Source organism: Papaver somniferum, chromosome 8 (assembly GCF_003573695.1).
Source record: "Papaver somniferum cultivar HN1 chromosome 8, ASM357369v1, whole genome shotgun sequence".
Taxonomy (NCBI): Eukaryota; Viridiplantae; Streptophyta; class Magnoliopsida; order Ranunculales; family Papaveraceae; genus Papaver; species Papaver somniferum.
The window spans coordinates 118,734,345-118,756,909 of NC_039365.1; the positions used below are offsets into that span (position 1 = coordinate 118,734,345).

Consider the following 22,565-nt stretch of genomic DNA (forward strand, 5'->3'; position numbering starts at 1 on the left):
ATGAAGAGTATGGAAAGAATAATATTCTTTATGGTTGGAGTTAATAAAGAATAAATAATTCTCAAATATAACTGTATGAGAATTATATTATTTGACGTGTGGCACTATCTTATTGGAGGGATTCGCATTGTATTGACATGTGGCGCATTCTCATTGGATGATGATGTGGTAGTGAGAAATAGAAAAGGAAATTGTTTTCCTTTGGAAGCTATAAATACGTTGTGGATACAAGGAAAAAGGGAGTCCGGAGTATGAGCAAAAGAGTAGGGCTTTTATTTCATTCTTTTAATTTTCTTTTGTAATAATGAAGTAATTTCTCCACTGGGGTTAAGGAAGAAGCCAACTTTGTCACGTAAGAACTCGGTTATTTTCTAATTAGTTATTCTTTTGGATTTAATTTCTTATTAATTTATCTTCTAAAAATGCTTCATTTTAACTGTTTTGGATCGTCTTCGGCGATCGATCTTTTATAAGCGAAGGAGATTATACTGTTTGGGTACAACAGAAGTTGTAATATTTATTTTTAACCGTAAAATATTCCGAGACATATCAGTTGAGTCTAAGATAGTCTTGAGTTATAAAATGAATATTCATTAGAGATTGATTGAGTAGTCTGCATAATTAAATTGGTGAAATCCGAAAACCCCAGTTCTCTTTAGTTTGATTGTTCTAAGATAGTCTTGAGTTTCCAAATTCCTATTTTTAGCTCATAATTTAATTGTAAATCGGAGATAACAATATTTTAGTCCCTGTGGAACGATCTTGTATTCTGCATACTATCCAATCGATAGTCGTGCACTTACGGTATACATATTTTTATCCCATCAATTTAGCCTTTATTTGTAGGCAGAAAGTAGGTCTACTTTTAGGGGTTTCATAGTTATCTTAATAACCTCCCTTACCTGTATAAATCCAATAAAACAACCAGATTCATGATAAAATTTGTTATCATAATCCTTATTTATTTTAATTATTATCTTAAATAATAATTATTCTCTCTCTTAGGAATTATAATTATCTTAAAATCTAAAATAATTCCTTCCTCTTTTTGTTAGGGTTTTGCATTTATCTTAATTATTATCTTAAATAATAATTAAAACTAAAGATAATTATCCTCTTTCTGTTAGGATTTCTATAATTATATTAAATATTAACTATAACTACCCAAGATAATTATCCCATGGTAATATTATCCTCTTTTTGTTAGGATTTAATATAACCATAATTATCTTAGATAATTCCAAAGTCAATATTCAATTTTAAATATCCTATTCCTCATGACCTTTATCCAAATTTAAGCCCCCTTCCTGGAGAGAGGATAATTTGGGTTGGTGGACCGATCCATGGATTCTAAGAGCCAACCCATGGGTCTTTGGGCTTCCACCATAAGCAAAAATGATTTCCATAATAAACCAAATGAGCTTCAATAATAAACCAACTGGGCTTCCAAAATAAGCCAGTCATGTTTCCATAATAAACAAAATGGGCTTCAATAATAAGCCACTGAACTTCCTAAATAAGCCAGTTGTGTTTCTATAATAAAAAAAATGGGCTTCAATAATAAGCCAACTGGACTTCTATAATAAGCTATGTGGGTTTATTTAATAAACCGACGGGGTTCCATAATAAACTAAACGGGTTTCTCTAATAAAGCATGTCTCACCGTTATTGAATAGCTTGTGCGGTACGCACGTGTACCATTTTAATGGGGTACAAACACAACCCACAATCTAAGGAAGCACAAAAAATAATAAACGACATCAAAACTCAGGGTAAGTTTACCAATATACGTAAGTTGAATACCTTGACTCATCAGCATCAGACAAGGGAGGAGCAAGTGCATCCCTATTCAGGAGCTGAGTAACAAATTCTATGATGGGTAATAGCTTAATGAAATTCGTAGAAGACGTATCTACAAAAAACTAACAAAACACTGAAGAGTAAGCATGAAACTGCACATTAGAATGAGACGACTAAGCAATGGCTCGGGCATGTAGGACATATATAATTCAGAAGCTGCTATAATATGACCACATCATACATGTTGAAATACCATATGCAGATTAGATTTTAGCAATCAGCAAAAGTCAAAAATTAGAACGCACTAATATTCAATGAAAGACCCATTTGAGTTGGGCGTATACTCTGGTAAAAAACAACGCCATCTTTCTAAACCTTCACCACAAGTGACTGTTTCTCCCTAAGTTGGGGGAATAAAATGAATGACCAACAGGAGCATACCTATTATAAAATGAATGTCTCAGCTGCCATCCATGAGAAATTTTGCACCTTCTCTCCTAAAGATATTCATGTCGACTCAAAACTGCAAATCACAGCGGTTCCTACAAAATACAATTTATTTCAGTAAATTATCGGGACTTTTGACTTCGCACCATTTGGCTCTAGGGAGAGGTGATCCTTCTTCATTAGCCTTCCTCCCTGGTGGTACAACAGGAAGTACTGAAAAACACATACAACATAATAAGACCAAGAAGGCAGGACAAGGGCAGATGCAGATGTATTTAACCAACCTCATGAAATACAAAAAGAGTTTCGTTTGAGGGTGTACAGGTGTTTGAGGGTGAAAACGATTTCTGCTGATTTTGGTAATTTCGTGTATGGGAGAGAAACGAGTCTAAACCCTAAACAATGTACTGCACGGGAGTATTTTAGATTCGAGAGATCAATCTGTACAAATCCGGCCTAAACCAAGAAATGTCCGTTCCAGACTTGCTTCGGTCACAAAGTGAAGGATAAGGGTCGGTCTTGGGGAGGGAAGCGAAGAGAGTGTTGAGACCAGAATAGTTGATTCTGGAAGAGTGGTTGTTTTACGACTTGTATCAGAAAGTGAAATGCTAGCAATGTGAAAAGCTAACAGTTGATTTCTGAGTGTTGTATTCTCCTGACCAAAACTTGTTTTTGGTGGAAATAGGTGAGACCTATTTATACAAGTCGCAACAAAACGTACACTGGCCTCGTAATAAGTGGAAACGGTTGAGTAATGGAAGAGAATGGTAACGGGTAACGCCTGGAATTGATGTTTCCATAATGAAGGATACATTTCACCATTATTTCCTGTCATTACTAACCGCCTTACTCTTATGACACTTTCTTATAACGGGCATATTGCACGCCGCACGCTGTAAACCAACAAACCAATACCCTGATGAGCATCCCCCAGTTTGTGATATGTCTTGATGTCTCGAGTATTTTCATGGAACACGTGTAGCATGTTGCTATTGTTTGGAAAGTTAAAATTGACAGGCTTTCCGGTTCGGTGGCGACCATCGACGGCCGAGATTTTGTATCTTGAGAGGAAGGGTAACCGTTTGATTATGGCTATCTTTCGTCGGTAGCCAGTGGCGTGGCCACGGTGCTGGCATGGCTTGCGCATGCTCTTGGCGCGGCCAATTAGGGTGTTGTGACCAAAGAGTTGGCAGTGTAGCCAAAAGTTTGCGACAAGTCGTGTGGTTTGATGGCAAGCTTGTACGGCTGATATCTGCGTCGCAGGAGGAGGGGTATCCGTTGATTTTTGCAACCCTACGTTTGACATCCAGCGACATGGCTCGTGCATACTCTTGGAGCGAACAAATTAGGGTTTGGCACAAAGCGCGGAATTTTGGCATCGCAGGCAAGAGGTTTCCACAATCGTTTGGTTTGGTGGAAAGCTTGTACGGCTGAGATTTGCATCTCAGAAGGAGGGGTAGCCGTTGATTGTTGCAACCTTCCGTTTGGCATCCAGTAAAATGGCGGCATGGCCGTCTCGTGCATGCCTTTGGAACTACCAAATTAGGGTTTGGCGCCTTAACCAAAGAGTTGGCAGCGTATCCAAAAGGTTGCCACAAATTGTTTGGTTTGGTGGCAAGCTTGTATGGCTGAGATTTGCATCTCAGAAGGAAGGGTAGCCGTCGATTTTTGCAACCCTTTGTTTGGCAGCCAGCGGTATGGAGGCATGGCCGGCGTGGCTTTGGCATGTTTTAGGCGCGGCCAAATTAGGGTTTGGCGTAAACCGTGGAATTTGGCATTATGCCAGAAGTTCCCACGCGTTTGGTGGCGAATTTGTAGGGCTGAGACTTGCATCTCAGAAGGAGGGGTAGCCTTTATTGTTGCAACCCTCCGTTTGGTAGCCAGCGGAATGGAGGCATGGCCGACATGGCTATGGCATGTTTTAGGCGCGACCAAATTAGGGTTTGGAATAAACCGTGGAATTTGGCATTGGGCCAGAAGTTTCCATGCGTTTGGTGGAGAACTTGTACGGCTGAGATCAGCATCTCAGGAGGAGGAGTATCCGTTGATTGTTTGCAACCCTCTGTTTGGAAGCCAGCGGTATGGAGGCGTGGCCGGCATGGCTTTGGCATGTTTTAGGCGCGACCAAATTAGGGTTTTGGCATAAAACGTGGAATTTGGCATTGGGCCAGAAGTTGACATGCGTTTGGTGGCGAACTTGTACGGATGAGATCTGCATCTCAGAAGGAGGGGTAGCCGTTGATTGTTGCAACCCTCCGTTTGGCAGCCAGCGGCATGGAGGCATGGCCGGCATGTCTTTGGCATGTTTTAGGCACGACCAAATTAGGGTTTGGCATAAACCGTGGAATTTGGCATTGGGCCAAAAGTTGTCATGCGTTTGATGGCGAACTTGTACGGCTGAGATATGCATCTCAGGAGGAGGGGTAGACGTTGATCGTGGCTACTTTTCATTTGACGGCCAGCAACATGATGGCATGGCCGGAATGGCTCGTGCATGCTTTAGGCGCGGCCAAAATTAGGGTTTGGCACGAACCGCGTAATTTTGGCATTGCGACCACAGTTACCACAAGTTTGGTGGCGAACTTGTATGGCTGATATCTGCATCTCAAAAGGAATGATGGCCGTTGATCGTGGCTACCTTTCGTTTGGCGGCCAGCAACATGATGGCATGGCCGGAATGGCTCGTGCATGCTTTAGGCGCGACCAAAATTAGGGTTTGGCACGAACCGCGTAATTTTGGCATTGCGACCAAAGTTGCCACAAGTTTGGTGGAAAACTTGTACGGCTGAGATCTGCATCTCAGGAGGAAGGATAACCGTTGATCGTGGCTACCTTTCATTCGCGTCCAGTAATATGGTGGCATGGCCGGCATGGCTTTGGCATGAAATGGATCTGCAAGCATTATGCGAGTTGTTGGCTCGGCTTGGAGCCGCTGGCAGTGTGCGGCTTGGACGGAGCCGCCGGCGTGGTGCGGCTTGGAATGGAGCCGCGGGTAGTGTGCGGCTTGGAGCCGCTGGTATGGTGCGTCTTGGACGGAGCCGTTGGAATAGTGGTGTGGCTGGCATGGTTGGCATGCCTTTGGAACAGTGGTTTGGCAGGCATGGCTGGTGCATACCTTTGGCACGGTGGTGTGGCAGGCATGGCTGGTGCATACCTTTGGCACGGTGGTGTGGCAGGCATGGCCGGCGCATACCTTTTGCACGGTGGCGTGGTAGGCATGGTCGGCGCATACCTTTGGCACGGTGGCGTGGCAGGCATGGCTGGTGCATACCTTTTGCACGGTGGCGTGGAAGGCATGGATGGCGCATACCTTTGGCACGGTGGCGTAGCAGGCATGGCTGGCGCATACCTTTGGCACGGTGGCGTGGCAGGCATGGCTGGCGCATACCTTTGGAACGGTGGCGTGGGAGGCATGGCTGGCGCATACCTTTGGCACGGTGGCGTGGCTAGCGCATACCTTTGACACGGTGGCGTGGCAGGCCTGGACGGCGCATACTTTTGGCACGGTAGCATGACAGGCATGGACGGCGCATACCTTTGGAACGGTGGCGAGGCAGGCATGGATGACGCATACCTTTGGCACGGTGGCGTGGCAGGCATGGCTGGCACATACCTTTGGCACTGTTGCATGGCCGGCATGGCGCATGGCCGGCGCATAACTTTGGCACGGTGGCGTGGCAGGCATGGCACATGGATGGCGCATACCTTTGGCACGGTAGCGTGGCAGGCATGGCGCGTGGCTGGTGCATACCTTGGCACGGTGGTGTGGCTGGCATGCCTTTGGCACCGTGGTGTGGATGGCATGGCTGGCCTACCTTTGGCACGCGCGGCTGGCATGATCGAAAATGATGCCAGCTAATACTAGCGGTTCTGCCGCCGAACGTAGTATGTAGATATATAAAAAAAAAGGTACCTAGTGAGTCTTATTGGCAAGGTGCTGAAATTTACAGTGCATTTGGGATGGTTTCCGCATCAGCGCTTCTGGGTTAATTTTACGTAGAAATATTGAACGGCTCAATAAATATGCTAGTGGAGGGAGTGACGTCATGTCAGATGCAAGGTTTCACGATTTTGACCCTAAGCTAAAAACCACCATCAACATTAAGTCCACTGCTTAGCTCGGAACAATGGCATTGTTGCGAGGTAAGCATGAGATGGTGACAGACAAGGATAAAATCGAAACGGCAAATCATGAAGAGATTGTCAGGAAGATCCGGGTAACCTTTTTTCGGAAGTAAGGAGAATCTGCGACTCTTGCATTGGCGGTTTTGCGCAAGTTCGTCTTTGCCATGGGGTGTTGGCGTCAGTGATGCATCTTCGGTTACTGGTCGACAGAGGCGGCATTGCAATTTGGTCCGTGAGACGGTGCTCTAGCTGGCTGTGGAATGGCTCATGGTGCCGTTGGCTAGGCCGCGGAGTGATAGAGATGGTTGCTGGCTAGGATGCAGACTGTTGGCATCGACTTGGTCGTGAAATGGAGCCGCTGGCATTGCCTGGCGCGGAATGGAGCCGCTGACGTTGGCCTGGCTTGGAGTGAGCCGCTAGTGTTTACTTGGCTTGGCAGGGAACCGCTGGCATCGGCCTGGCTTGGAATGAGCCGCTAGCATTGGCTTGGCTTGGCTTGGCAGGGAGCCGCTGGCATTGCTTGGCTTGGGTCCGCGAAATGGTGGAAACTGTCTTCAGTCCGCGGAATGGTGTAAACTGGTTTCGGAACTTCGACTACCAAATGATGGTGATGACGCTGGAACTTCGGCTATCAAACGATGGTGATGACGCTGGAACTTCGGCTATCAAACGGTGGTGATGGCGCCTGGCAACTTTGTCTAAATTAGGGTTTGGCATGCCGAAACCCTAATTAGCGCTCCTTACTAAAAATCGTTGTAGAATTCTCGTACGAACTCAGATTTTGACGGTCCACCCCTCCATATGATCGGAAAGGAATTTCCTATCTCCTTAAACGGGAATATTTAGGTTTTAAGTTCGTTTAGAAGGCGAAAACTGCCCGACAGTAAAACTCAAGAAGAATTCAGGAGGGATGTTGCGGGCCCGAGGTGGCATAGTCGCGCCCAATCATCTATTCCCCTTCATGGAGCAAGAGTGAACCTTTATTATGTTCAAACTCTAGAAACTCCGTCCGCATGAAAAGAGGTACCGACCCTCTTCTGTTTTCTGTTGCTCGTCCGGATCCGTGCTTTCGTGTGCAGTGTCTCTCCAGTGGATTCCAAATTTTACCAAACTCCGTTGCATTCTTGGGATGGATGGATGAAATATATGCTCGGCAACGATCATGTCAGGGCTAATCTTATAGATTGTGGTTGCGTTGTCGGTCCATCTTCGACTTTAGGTTGTTCAGTGCATGGACCTTCTGATCGCAATGATGATATGTTGTGGATGATTGTATGTTAAAAATCTTTCGAAGCCACGGGATGAAATAGATGAGTTGGGAGACATTCCGTTGCCGATGTGTTGATATCAAGTCTTCAAGGACTTTGTTCCAAGCAACATCCTTCGAACCATCTTCTGAATCTTGGACTATCGTATGGAATGGGATGCGGTGAGCAGTCCCCAGTTATACTTCTGTTAGATTCGATGGCATGGCCGAACATGTGAATGTATCTCTGTGGCGTGCTTTTGGAGTCTTCGATGCACATGTACGATTTCATGTTGAGAAATTCCTGTGGCTCGTAAAATTTCGACAGTGATGATGTTGAAATCAGAAATAACCTGGTTGATGGGAGTGAAAGTGTCCCATGATGGTAGTATCCATGTGTAGCCTACTTTCATTGCATCTCATTGAATCCACGTCCACGGAATTTGATAAGATCTTATTGTACTCTTCTGGATGTCCCGCCGGGATGCTCAGAATATCACAATGGACGAAATATTCTGGATAGCGAAGAGGTAGAAATGAGAGAGTTATGTTGTTTATCGTGGATCCCTCTGTTTCTTCAAGAAAATATTTCATCCACATCTCTGGATTTATCTCATGAATCTTTGATGGTCGTCGGGATGGACTGCGATGAGCAGTCCCCAGTCGCACTTTTCTTTAATTTCTGAAGTTGTTTCCTCTGAGCAGGCTTGGAGTCCACCGCGGCCTCGTAAAGTGTTGCAGGCATCTTCTAGACAGAGAGGTGATGATATTCTTATGCTACACCCTTGAAGAGTAGATGACCTTGTAGCGGCTATGACCTTTCGATTGACCGTGTCTTCTGAGCTTTGATAGTGAAGAGATTCCGTGTAGATCCTCAGTCCCCAAGTGCGGTTACGGGTTTCCATCTTGTATGGTCGGTGGGCTTTGTAGTGATTGTTGATATGATGAAGCCCTGGCTGGTACCAACAAACGAGCGGCAACAGTTCCTGGCAGAAGATGTGATCAGAAGAGACTACATTGTCGTGGGAATAAAATAGGTTGGCTGGAATCGTATGGGCGTCCATGGAAGTAAAGGGATTAGCTGGATGCGTCAGTGAGAAAACTGTCCATGACCACGAGTTTTAGCGGGATGGATCAAAAGGTGTCCGCGACTATAAAAATTGGCTGGTTGCGATCATGATCCTTGACATGGGGAGTGTGGTGGCACGACCCTTGGCAGTAAGGAGTGGCGGCTATGGCACGATCCTCGTCAAGGGAGAGCGGCGGCTACGAAACGATCCTTGGAAAGAATGAGTGGCGGCTACAACACGATACTTGGAAAGAAGGAGTGGAAGCTACAACACGATCCTTGGAAAGAAGGAGTGGCGGCTACAACACGATCCTTGGAAGGAGGGAGCGGCGTTGAAGCGGCTTCGGCTCTTGGAGAGGACGTTGAAATTTTATGGTGCAAAAGGTTGAAGCTTCGGCTTCGTATCCTGGAACATCTTATGGAGGGAACGCTGAAGCTTCGGTTTCGGATTCTGAAGCAGCTTATGGAGAGAACGCTGAAGCTTCGGTTTCGGATCCTGAATCAGCTTATGGAGATAGCGCTGAAGCGGAGCGGATGCTGGAGCGAACGATGAAGCGGAGCCGCTGCTGGAAGACGTTGAAGCGGAGCGGATTCTGGAGCGAACGTTGAAGCGGAGCGGCTGCTGTAGTGAATGTTGAAGCGGAGCGGCTACTGGAGATAACGTTGAAGCGGAGCCGCTGCTGGAAGACGTTGAAGCGGAGCGACTTCTGGAGAGAACGTTGAAGCGGCTCTTGAAGAGAAACTTCGAAGCGGCTCTCGCTTTTAGGGTCTCCCAACAAAAATGTCTCTGAGTCCAAGTTTTATGGGAGATGCCATCCTGACCCGAGAAGTCCCCAGTTACTCCTTGTCGTGTGATAACTGGTAACTGAGCCGTCTGATGAATGAGCCGTTGATCTCTGAGCGGATCGTTTGCTTCTACCATCTCGGGATCTGGGTTGAAGAATGAAATCGGAAATTGGAAATTGATATTGTAACTAAGAGATTAATCTCCCACTGTGGTCGCCAATTATTTGAGGGTGAAAATGGTTTCTGCTGATTTTGGTAATTTTGTGTATGGGCGAGAAACGAGTCTAAGCCCTAAACAATGTACTGCAAGGGAGTACTTTAGATTCGAGAGATCAATCTGTACAAATACGGCCTAAACCAATAAATGGCCGTTCCAGACTTGCTTCGGTCACAAAGTGAAGGAGAAGGGTTGGTCTTGGGGAGGGAAGCGAAGAGAGTGTTGAGACAAGAATAGTTGATTCTGGAAGAGTGGTTGTTTTACGACTTGTATCAGAAAGTGAAATGCTAGCAATGTGGAAAGCTAACAGGTGATTTCTGAGTGTTGTATTCTCCTGACCAAAACTTGTTTTTGGTGGAAATAGGTGACACCTTTTTATACAAGGCTGGCCTCGTAAGAAGTGGAAACTGTTGAGTAATGCAAGAGAATGGTAACGGGTAACTCCTGTAATTGATGTTTCCATAATGAAGGATACGTTTCACCATTATTTCCTGTCATTACTAACCGCCTTACTCTTATGACACTTTCTTGTAACGTGCATATTGCATGCCGCACGCTGTAAACCGCCAGACCAATACCCTGATGAGCATCCCCCAGTTTGTGACATGTCTTGATATCTCGAGTGTTTTCGTGGAAAACGTTTAGCATGTTGCTAGTGTTTGGCAAGTTAAAATTGAGAGAATTTCCGGTTCAGTGGAGACCTTCGACGGCCGAGATTTTGTATCTTGAGAGGAAGGGTAGCCGTTTGATTGTGGCTACCTTCCGTCAGTATCCAGTGGTGTGGCCACGATGCTGGCATGGCTGGTGCATGCTCTTTGCGCGGCCAATTAGGGTGTTGTGACCAAAGAGTTGGCAGCGTATCCAAAAGGTTTCCACAAGTCGTGTGGTTTGGTGGCAAGCTTGTACGGCTGAGATCTGTGTCTCAGGAGGAGGGGTAGCCGTTGATTGTTGCAATCTTCCGTTTGACAGCCAGCGGCATTGAGGCATGGCTCGTGCATGCTCTTGGCGCGGCCAAATTAGGGTTTGGCACAAACCCCAGAATTTGGCATCGCAGCCAAGAGGTTGCCACAAATCGTTTGGTTTGGTGGCAAGCTTGTACGGTTGAGATTTGCATCTCAGAAGGAGGGGTAGCCGTCGATTGTCGCAACCTTCCGTTTGGCATCCAGTAGCATTGCGGCATGGTCGGCTCGTGCATGCCTTTGGCACGAACAAATTAGGGTTTGGCGTCGTAACCAAAGAGTTGGCAGTGTAGCTAAAAGGTTGCCACAAATTGTTTGGTTTTGTGGCAAACTTGTATGGCTAGATTTGCATTTCAGAGGGAAGGGTAGCCTTCGATTGTTGCAACCCTTCGTTTGGCAGCCAGCGGTATGGAGGCATGGCCGGGCGTGGCTTTGGCATGTTTTAGGCGCGTCCAAATTAGGGTTTGGCGTAAACCGTGGAATTTGGAATTGGGACAGAGTTGCCACGCGTTTGGTGGCAAATTTGTACGGCTGAGATTTGCATCTCAGAAGGAGGGGTGGCCGTTGATTGTTGCAACCATCTGTTTGGCATCCAGCGCCATGGAGGCATGGCCTGCGTGGCTTTGGCATGTTTTAGGCGCGGCCAAATTAGGTTTGGCATAAACCGTGGAATTTGGAATTGGGCCAGAAGTTGCCATGCGTTTGGTGGCGAACTTGGACGGCTGAGATCTGCATCTCAAGAGGAGGAGTAGTCGCTGATTGTTGCAACCCTTTGTTTTGCAGCCAGTGGCATGGAGGCATGGCTGGAATGGCTTTGGCATGTTTTAGGCGCGGCCAAATTAGGGTTTTGGCATAAACCGTGGAATTTGGCATTGGGACAGAAGTTTCCATGCGTTTGGTGGCGAACTTGTATGGCTGAGATCTCCATCTTAAAAGGAGGGGTAGCCGTTGATTGTTGCAACCCTCCGTTTGGCAGCCAGCGGCATAGAGGCATGGCCGGCATGGCTTTGGCATAAACCGTGGAATTTGGCATTGGGCCAGAAGTTGCCATGCGTTTGGTGGCGAACTTGTACAACTGAGATCTGCATCTCAGGAGGAGGGGTAGCCGTTGATCGTGGCTACCTTTCGTTTGGCGGCCAGCAACATGATGGCATGGATGGCATGGCTCGTGCATGCTTTAGGCGCGCCCAAAATTAGGGTTTGGCACGAACCGCGTAATTTTGGCATTGCGACCAAAGTTGCCACAAGTTTGGTGCCGAACTTGTACGGCTAAGATCTGCATCTCAGGAGGAAGGATGGCCATTGATCGTGGCTACCTTTCGTTTGGCTGCCAGCAATATGGTGGCCTGGCCTGGCATGGCTCGTGCATGCTTTAGGCTGGAAAAAATTAGGGTTTGGCACGAACCGCGTAATTTTGGCATTGCGACCAAAGTTGGCACAAGTTTGGTGGCGAACTTGTACGGCTGAGATCTGCATCTCAGGAGGAAGGATAATCGTTGATCGTGGCTACCTTTCGTTTGGCGGCCAGCAATATGGTGGCATGGCAGGCATGGCTTTTGCGTGAAATGGAGACGCAAGCATTGTGCGGAGTTGTTGGCTCGGCTTGGAGCCGCTGGCAGTGTGCGGCTTGGACGGAGCCGCCGGCGTGGTGCGGCTTGGAATGGAGCCGCGGGTAGTGTGCAACTTGGAGTCGCTGGCATGGTGCGGATTGGACGGAGCCATTGGCATGGTGCGTCTTGGACGGAGCCGTTGGCATAGTGGTGTGGCTGGCATGGTGGCGTGGCATGGCTGGTATGCCTTTGGCACGGTGGCGTGGCATGGCTGGTATGCCTTTGGCACGGTGGCGTGGCAGGCATGGCTGGCGCATACCTTTGGCACGGTGGCGTGGCAGGCATGGACGGCGCATACCTTTGGCACGGTGGCGTGGCAGGCATGGTCGGCGCATACCTTTGGCACGGTGGCGTGGCAGGCATGGCCGGCGCATACCTTTGGCACGGTGGCGTGGGAGGCATGGCCGGCGCATACCTTTGGCACGGTGGCGTGGCAGGCATGGCCGGCGCATACCTTTGGCACGGTGGCGTGGCAGGCATGGCCGGCGCATACCTTTGGCACGGTGGCGTGACAGGCATGGCCGGCGCATACCTTTGGCACGGTGGCGTGGCAGGCATGGCCGGCGCATACCCTTTGGCACGGTGGCGTGGCAGGCATGGCCGGCGCATACCTTTGGCACGGTGTTGTGGCTGGCATGGCTCGCATGCCTTTGGCACAGTGGCGTGGCTGGCATGGCTGGCCTGCCCTTGGCACAGTGGCGTGGTTGGCATGGCTGTCTTGCCTTTGGCACGCGCGGCTGGCATGAGCGAAAATGATGCCAGCCAATACTAAGGGTTCTGCCGCGGAACGTAGTATGTATATATATAAAAAAAAGGTACCTAGTAAGTCTTATTGGCAAGGTGTCGAAATTTACAGTGTATTTGGGATGGTTGCCGCATCCGCGGGTCTGGGTAAATTTGACCTAGACTTATTGAACGACTCAATAAATGTGCTAGTGGAGGGAGTGACTTCATGTCAGATGCAAGGTTTTACGATTTTGACCCTAAGGTAAAAACCACCATCAACAACAGGTCACTGCATTCGAACTTCCTATAGGATAAGAAACCACCCATGGCTTTTAACCTCAAAAATTTCCGCTTACTGAATTCTAAGAAACAAACCACTTCAGTAACCTATGAGTACTTATTTGAAGTCCTGTTATAAAAATCAAAAGAGCTAAATTTAAAATCATACATAATGAGAAATGACAATAACTACAGATCTTGGCAAATGAGAAGGTGACCAAAGAGTTCACAGGCTTTTAAAACTAAAGCCAGATACAAAGCTGAAGCAGCAAATCATCTTCACAGTTGCTAAAACAGAATTGATTAACTATATGAACTAATAATGTTTGATACCAAAAATACAAATACAACACATAAATATGCCGTAGCATAATCACCAGCAATAAGATGTGCTTAAACCAAGTGTGCAAGTATCATGATTGTTCTCATACACTGATACAGTTTTATTCAATGAATGCCACAAGTATCGGTACCCCCGACACAACACATTTCCGACACAGACATCCATGGATTCTAAAAAGGCTATGACACAAGAGACAAACCTCGATGACATCCCCTCAAGCAATGAATTATTCAACTGTACAAACACGCAAAAATGATAAATGAACAAAATTGAAATACAATTTGATGCAAACGGAAGCAATTGAAGCTCAGATGATTGAGACAACATACAGTTTTAAGCCCTTGAAGTTAATAACAATTCACAGCCAGATTTGATCATTAAAATTTTTTTAAAGGAGGAAATATTTACCTTTGTTTTATCTTGTTGCTTCTCTGTTTTAAGAGAATCTTTTAAGCACCTGAAAATATACAACCAAATGCATTACAAACTAATACATTTAACTTCAAAGAAGAAAACATTGCCAGGTAACTAGACACACACCCAAATCGAAGCAATTAGTCCTACTAAGAGAAACCAAAGCAAATCCAAACGAAAAGAAACAATAAATCTTAGATCTAAACAAATATGTTTACTTATCAATACCAAAACAAAAACTAAACCCTAGAAACCAATACAACCAGATGTGATTATACTCAAAACTCAGTACATAAAACTGAAATTAAAAACACCCCCATGCTTTAAAATTCCATGATAAACAGTGAAAAATATAAAAACTAGATATTCTTAAGGAAATTTTTCTATACAAAAAGCTGAACTCATAAAATAAAAAATAAAAAAATACGAATGAAGGTTTTTACTCACTACAACAGTAGTGGATAAACTCATCTCTTTCGATTGGTAAGAGTTAAACTATACAGAATAGAGAGAAATTTTGCTAGATTTTATAAAAGGAAAAAATCACATACCTAGGGTTTCAAACGAGATTTGGGTTAGGGAAGATTGGGTTTGATTTCTGAAAGATGGGTTTTTGATTAATGAGATGAGCGTTTAGAGATGATGGTTTGATTTTTTTTTGGAAGATTTAGTTTAGTTTCAACAGATCTAGGTTTAGGAAAGAAGAGAAAAAAAAAGGGGGAAAACGGTTCAGTCCAAAACCGCACAAAAAAGAACAGATTAGTCCACTCCGATCCAACTAGGAACAGATTAGTCCAAAAAATGTATAAAGACGCTGCTATCCTTCGCACGTTTTTAATAAACCACTCGTGCAGCGAATGGATACAGTTTTGTAACTGACACCATAAACGTAGTTGTGACACGTAGCTTGGAAGAAAAAAAACTGAATTAAACGGCGGAACGGATAAATCATTTATTCCTTCTTTTTCTTTTGAAGACTGAATAACAGAAGAAAAAAGTCAAAACTACTCATACCTCAACATTTTGAACCCTAGAAAATTTTTAATTCACATAAACTTTCAATCAAAAACTCTAACATCTTACTAATCAAAACAACTAGATGGTTGAACAATCAGTAACATCATGTTGAAAGGAAAAAAAGTAGCTTCAAAGAAAAAGGCACCATCAACAGTGGAAGATTCAACATCAACTGAAGAAGAAATTCCATCAGTTGCGGCAGAAGAAATTCAAAAATCAACATCACCAAGAACGAGATCAAAGTCAGCATTAAAAGATTCAACACCAATTTCATCCCCAACTCCATCAGTTGCTGCAGAAGAGATTCGGAAATCAACAGGACCAAAAACGAGATTGAAGAGATCATTAGAAGATTCAACATCAATTTCAGTACCAGAAACTTCAAAAACATCACCAGCTAAGAAGAAATCAAAGCCTTCAAATCCTCCAAATCCTCCAAAGTCTTCAAAGCCTTCAACATCTGTTATCTCAAAAAAAGGTAACAATTCAAGTCTAGTTCTGTCTATTTTTGAGCAATTTTTATTCAATTTCTTGTACATGTGTATAGATCTGTACACCGCCATGTGTCTAGTTCTATCTTGTTTTTGAGCAATTTTTGTGGGAATTGTTGTTGGTGTGTATAGATCTGTACATCGCCATGTTGTTGCAGTGATTCATTTCCAGTTCTATCTATTTTTTTAGCAATTTTTATTGGAATTGTTGCTGGTGTGTACATACTAGTACACCACAATGTTGTTGCAGTGATTCATGTCATGTTCTGTCTGTTTTAAAGATGTTTTTGTAGCAGTGTACTAGTTTGTACACCAGCATGCTATTTCAAATTCATATGGCCTAATGTGTGTGTTGTGCCGTCACTTGTGTTTACCGGTGTACACACCTTTGCACCAGCATGCTATTTCACCTTCATATGGCATGTTGTGTGTGTTGTCAACCTGTTGTGCCGTCACTTGTGTTTATGGTGTACATATCTTTGCACCAACATGCTATTTCATCTTCATATGGACTAATGTGTATGTTCTCAACATATTATCCCATTGTTTTTGGTGCTGGTGTACACATCTTTGCACCAGCATGTTATTTCACCTTTATTTTGCCTGTTGTGTGTGTTTTAAAGCTTTTTTTGATAGATTTCTGTATGAGTGTAAATATTTGTACACGCACATTGATTTATGGCATGTTGTGTGAGAACAAATGTTGCTTTAGTTAGTTTTCTGTAGGAGTGTACACATCTATACACCTGTATGATATGGTCCTATTTATGTGTACGGTGATATGATTTGTACTTGTATGAGTATAATGAATGTATTATTCTTCTTGGTTCATTTTCGTAGATACCAACAAACCATATAGGTCAAGTTTCCATGCCTTCAGTGACTTTGTGAATAGAAACCTTGAGGAAGATGAAACAAAAAGAGGAGAAAAAATATGGTTCACCAATTATCAACTAGAGAAGCAAAAAGAAGGACCATTCTGGCCTTTTGTAGATATCTTTGTCCACAAAAAAGCAGACCGGAAAGATGAGAAACATACAAGTAAAAATAGAGATGATATATGGACTAAGAACCCAAACTCAATTCTGAAAATTGTGAGATAGTACCGCCATGAAATTTGTGACTCAGGGGGACATTATTTCATGTTTGATACTACCAAGAAGAACAAGCAAGTCGCAGTAAAGAGTGAACCTGAGGATTTGTTTCTATTTTATGGGATTAAGATGGTGCCAATGGAAGTTTAAAAAGGGGAAGATGTAAAAACTGCAGCTGAAAATAAATACGGTCCGCTGATAAACAGATTGACTCTTAAGAAACGAACTAAGCTGGGAAAAAAATATGTGGAGGAGGAAATCGTACGTATCATGAAGCTAAAACCAAAGTCGAAAATGGAGATTGAAAGAAATGCTGAAGACTTAGTGGTGTTGTTTACTATGTACTTGTGTATCACGGTCTTTTTTACCCAGGCAAACGGAAGTATGATTAGCAAGAACCAGTTTGCACACTTTTTGGAGTCTTTGGATAGGATGAAGAGAACTTGCTGGCCAGTTCATATACATGAGTATATCATGGAGATCATTAAGAAACATCAGGATTCACCACTTAAAGTTAATGGTTGTGTGTTTTAAGGGTGGTGATATGCATGATCATGACAATGACAAAGAGGGTAGCAAAGGTGGTGATGACGAGCATGGAACTGAATCTGAAAGGAATGAAGTTCCGTCTGAAACTCCTGAAAAGCAAAGGTACAACATCATTTTTTTTAAATTTGCAAGTCATTTCTTTTTTTATGTGTGTACATAGTCGTACACCAGTGTGTGAAATCTAATACCTTTTCTCAAAACTTGAATCTTTTTAGCACTCTTTCACCAAAGACCAATGAGGCAAATGAAGAAGAGGATGGCAAGGATGGAACAAGCCAAGGAGTTGAGTCTGAAACTGGTAACAAGCCGAGGTATATGTATAGCTCGCATTTCTTATCATTTTCTATATATGTGTACCAATATGTGCACCTTAGTGATTTCTCATTTTCTAAAAAAATTGCATTTTTTTCAGCACTCTTCTACTAAAGGAAGTTGAAATCCCTGAAGGTCAAGAAGAGCATATGAACCTTAATGACCAGGATACTGCTCAAACTGATGAAATTGACAAAGTAGCTGGGTGTGAAGCTGCTAACAAGCAAAGGTATAAAGAAAATGATCTCAACTTATATATTTTATTTTATTTTGTTTTCAGTATGTGTGTACAAGGATGTACACCTTTATGACTTCTTCTGAATTTGTGTACATACCTGTACATTGGTGTAAAACTCTGTACACCATTGAAAATTCTCATAAAAATTTCATTTTTCAGTACTTCTATGCCAAAGACAAGTGTAATCAATGAAGATAAACAAGACCAAGTGAACCTTGATGAACAGAATGTGATGGATGACACTCGAACAGCTGAAATTGATGAAGCTACTATAATTGCAGCTGAAGACATATGTCAGTTGGATCCTAAAGAAGTCCTTTTACTCACACAAGGAGAAGAATCACAGAATGAGACTTATACATCAATTGAGGACCTTCTAGATAACTTGTCTGAAACTGTATTCGTAAAGCTTGAAAAAGGTTGTTACAGAACGGCACCATCTGAAGTGAAAGAAAAGATGGCAACCCTGATCCGACACGATTGTACAAGCTTTGCATTATTGAGCCAAGAAGATCCAAAAGAAGAGTCGTCGCAAAAATCATTATCCAATGAAGATGTACGAGAAAGGATCATTGAAAAAGCAGTGCAGTTCATTAAACAAAATCCTAATGAATTTTTTAGCAGCCAAGAGGTAGAAGAAGAGAAGACCACTCCAGTGAGGACAAGAGCAGGGAGGATGAAGCAAGCAGAGATGTTGAAGACACAAGCCTCTGGCAAGTTGTCCAAGACACAAGCCGCTGGCAAGTTTTCCAAGACACCACAAAAGAGAAATGCAAAAAGAAAGCTAGATCCTGAATTCACTGCCGAGGGTAAAACCAAACGAGTTGTGATAAAAGCAGATCCAAAAGGCAAGGGGATCAAAGTGGAACAAGAACCAGGCTATCCTGCCCCAATAAAGAGAAAGGGAGATGTATATCGTCCTCATAATCCATTGCCAGATGTTCGTCTATCACCACTATACCATGTTATGCAACCAGAACAACACAAAAAAGGGTACACAAATTCTTCGACTATGAAAGCATGGAGTAAGTTCAAAAAAAACCATGACTGAATCTTATAAAAAAATTATGTGCACAACTTTATACACCATGTTAACATTTCCTTTATGTTTCCGCAGCTCTGTAGCTTGGCAACTAACAAGACTGGATGATCCAACAGTCAAGGAAGATATTTTGATTGTTGGAAGAGTACTTCGTGAACTGATGTTCAACAAATATCTGGACCAAGAGGTACTCCAGTTCTACATCCATCGACGTATAAGAGCACTTGTCAGAGATAGCATTCCTAATCCAGATGACAAAAAGTACCTGAGCTGTGAAATTATGAGTCCTACTGCATGTGTAGGTTTCTCAAAACAAATAAGAAATGTCATATATATTTACTTTAATATCATGTACATAGTTGTACACCTAATTGACATGGCGTGTTCTATGTGTTTTTAGATTTCTTTAGCTGTGTACATTGATATACACCAATATGAAAATATGATTGACACAAGGTCTGTTAAGTGTTGATTGTTAGATTTATTTAGCTATGTACATAGATGTACACCAATATGCATCTATGATTGACACATGGTCTGCTAATTCTTGATTGTTAGATTTATATAGGTGTGTACATAGGTGTACACCTGTATATCATACATGGATATACGGTCTGTTTTCAGTCCTACAATGTTTGATTTGTTAGTTTTTTGTAGTAGTGTACATGCTTGTTAGTTTTATGATTAAGGTGAGCCTAATTAATTTCGTTTTCTAACAAATTATTAATTGCGGTACTATGTCAAGTATAATGTCACCAGTGAGGTGCAAAATCTTGTGGTTGATTTCATACTAGACATGCCTGAGAATCTGGAAGTTCTTGTAATCCCTATCAATCACTTTACAGATCAAACGAGGATGGGATTGCACTGGTCGCTTTTGAATTTTGATTTCTAAGCTAAGGAATGGAAATGGTATAACTCGTTACACTCAGAAAATGAGCAGTCATATAAAGACGATGCAAAGAAACTAGCAGATGTGGTACAAGTGGAACTCAATAAGAAGAGAGCATTGAAGGGTCACCCACCTATAGAAGAGCACGAATTAAACATCATGACATGCCCTTCACAAGGAATCAACCCGGACTGTCTAATATATACTTGTTACTTTATGAAACGAAGTATGAAGACAACAAAAGGTATGGAAAAAGGTCAGCAGAGGGCCGAAGACATTTGTCAGCAAATGAGATCAAAATTGGTGGCCAAGATGTTGACAAAAGTCGGATGGTATGAAAAGGTGTGGGATATAGCGAAGGACGAGGAGCATAATCAGTGGCGCAAGACTACAGGAAAGCAACCATTGAAGAGGAAGAAGAGTTTTTAATCTTCATTCAAGATCACTTTCTGAATTTCTTCTAAACATTTTTAATCTTCAGACAAATTTAAGTTTTCAACTTTCTGTTTAAGACTTGTCACTATTATAAAGACCTTGAATTAATGTTTTTTATTAGTTTCAATATTGATGTTTTGAAAATAGACTTGTGTCAGTACTAAAGTATGTATTACAGGTTAGGAAATATTAAGGTGTACATGATTGTGCACAGTTTCTGACAGAGTAGAAAATCTGACAGGCAATGGTACAGGAAGGTGTACATAATGGTACACATGTACTAACAGAAACATAAAATAGAAAAAGTAATAACCTAGTATCAATCATTAAACAAAAATAAAAACTAATTACTGCATTAGAACTAAAAAAAATGAATATACTAAACAAAATAAACTAGTAGCATCCATTGTACAACAAGGTGTACATAATGCTACACATGTAAAAAGACAGGTAAGAAAAGTGAAGTGCACAGGAAGGTGTACATAATGGTACACAGATCCTGACACTAATTATCCATGAATAGAAAAATGAAAAGACATTACCAAAAGTAAAAACCAAAAAACATAGAATCTTTCAAACAAATCAAACAATAAAAAGCATCAAGGCATGGGGCAGGTAGCTCTGTTGTGGTGACCAAGAGTGAAGCACTTTGTGCACATCATAGGCCTCTTTTGCTTCTCCCGATCCTTCTTGAAACGCTATTCTCTTCGTCTACCGGGTGGAGGCACAGGAATAGGAACAATAATCCTATCACTAGGATCATAAGACTGCGGCTTGTCATAATTGGGGATTGGCAAGATGATCTCTTGGTATGTCCTGTTGTACCATTCAGTGGTGAAGTATGGCTCAACAAATGAATAGATGTCCTCCCTTGTAGATTGAATGGCAGCACAAGTATGTGCGCAGGGAAAACCATTTACTTGCCACCTGTGACACGTACAAGTTATCTCCAATAGATCTACAGAATGAGTGCGGGGAGACCTGACTTCATACAATCTTTCCATAGACTCAACAACAATCCAAGTACGACCAATATTGATGTTCTCGTTTAGTAAATCCTCGTATACGGGAGTGAGCCCAGTGTTAAAATTTTCAAGACCTTCTACCCTTCTCTTAGAATTCATCTGCATAACCTTCAAACTAAGATAATAAAAACACAAAACATAAAATCAAAACATGATATAGAATAAATACAAATAAAACATGTGTACAACAATGTACGCACAGTTGCAGAATCACAGATATAACATGTGTACAAGTATGTACACATCAAGCAAATCCATGTGTGCGACAGTAAAAAATAAATGAATGAAACACTAAACATAAAACTCACTGTATCGCATCGAGAAGAGCAAAAGCAGACAGCTTTTTGAACTCAAGAATCCAGTTATTGAATGACTCGGCAATAAATGAAGAGTGATCAGCATATCTGCATACATGGAAAAATGCATTTGCTCATTTCTCCTTTGGAATGGTCCTGAGATAATTAGCAACATGTCCACAACCAATTGCATGCATGCCCCGCAAAGCTTCTTCAAAGTTTGTTGTTGTGTAAGAGTAAGTAGCTTTGTAAAACAAATCAATAACGGCATTGTAATTCGCATCACCTTTTCCAATAGGGAGATTGCACTTGATGTGGTAAAAGTAATAGATGTGATATGAACCAGGAAATGCTCTTGGAATGCCCTGCAGAAGTTCTTCGTGACGATCACTAAGGAAAACAATCGGACGATCATCGACCACTTGTTGAAGATTATCCAGAAAACAAAACCAATTGTCTTTGTTTTCAGATAAAACAATAGCAAAGGCATATGGGTAAAAACCATCATTTCCATTGACACATGTTGCAGCCGTCAAAGTACCCCTGAATCTACCAATGAGGAAAGTAGCTTCCAAGTAAATCATGGGCCTGAGATACCTATATCTATGCTTGCAAGACCGAAACAGATGAAAATCCGCTTAAATCTTCCAGTTTCTTCATTAACTTCAAGTTTCACAAAGCTATCAGGATTAGTTTTCTCAATGGATTTCACATACCAATTTAAATCGCTATACGACTTCTCGTCGTCACCATATTGATCTTCAAATACAGCTTCTTTCCCTCTACGGGCATGGTGATACTTAATATTGGACCCGTAAGTCTTCTTAAAGAGTGACATGATCTGTTTGGGTTTTAAAGTGGGATCACCCTGTATACTATCAGCGATAAAATGCTTAACTAACTTGGTTGTCACCACATGACTCTTCAACCTCAAACCAACACCACAGCTACAAAAAAAAATCTGGAATAATTAATGTGCACCACATTGTACACTTAATAAAATCTCAAAAACAACAACACACATGCAAAAAGAAAGCACATACCAAGCAAGAATATGAAATTTACACCACAAGTGCCACCCAAAAAGCCTACAATAAGTAATGTGCACCACAATGTACACCTAAAACAAGTCTACATATTAAAACCTAAAAAT

General features: G+C 42.7%; 1 protein-coding gene and 1 long non-coding RNA gene across 2 annotated transcripts; both read right to left on the reverse strand.

Annotated features, from left to right (window-relative positions):
• Nucleotides 1-13,470: 13,470 nt before the first annotated feature.
• LOC113301473 lies at nt 13,471-14,748 on the reverse strand. Its single transcript, XR_003336341.1, has 3 exons — nt 14,573-14,748; nt 14,016-14,064; nt 13,471-13,841 (listed from the first exon to the last, which is right to left on the reverse strand). It is a non-coding gene; the product is annotated as an uncharacterized LOC113301473 (long non-coding RNA).
• Nucleotides 14,749-19,756: 5,008 nt separating this feature from the next.
• LOC113305971 lies at nt 19,757-21,996 on the reverse strand. The gene is made up of 4 exons (XM_026554962.1): nt 21,608-21,996; nt 21,425-21,520; nt 21,012-21,231; nt 19,757-19,789 (listed from the first exon to the last, which is right to left on the reverse strand). The coding sequence occupies exons 1-4, from the start codon at nt 21,994-21,996 to the stop codon at nt 19,757-19,759; spliced, it is 738 nt and encodes a 245-aa protein (XP_026410747.1).
• Nucleotides 21,997-22,565: the final 569 nt, after the last annotated feature.

What these genes read in the sequence shown, in the direction of transcription:
- LOC113305971 (XM_026554962.1), bottom strand. Translation starts at nt 21,996, where the DNA reads ATGATTTACTTGGAAGCTACTTTCCTCATTGGTAGATTCAGGGGTACT. An exon ending in GCTCTTCTCGATGCGATACA is followed by an intron (nt 21,232 to 21,424) that starts GTGAGTTTTATG and finishes TTATTATCTTAG; the next exon opens with TTTGAAGGTTATGCAGATGA. An exon ending in GTACGTGTCACAGGTGGCAA is followed by an intron (nt 19,790 to 21,011) that starts GTAAATGGTTTT and finishes GCTCTTCTATAG; the next exon opens with GTGGGTGACCCTTCAATGCT.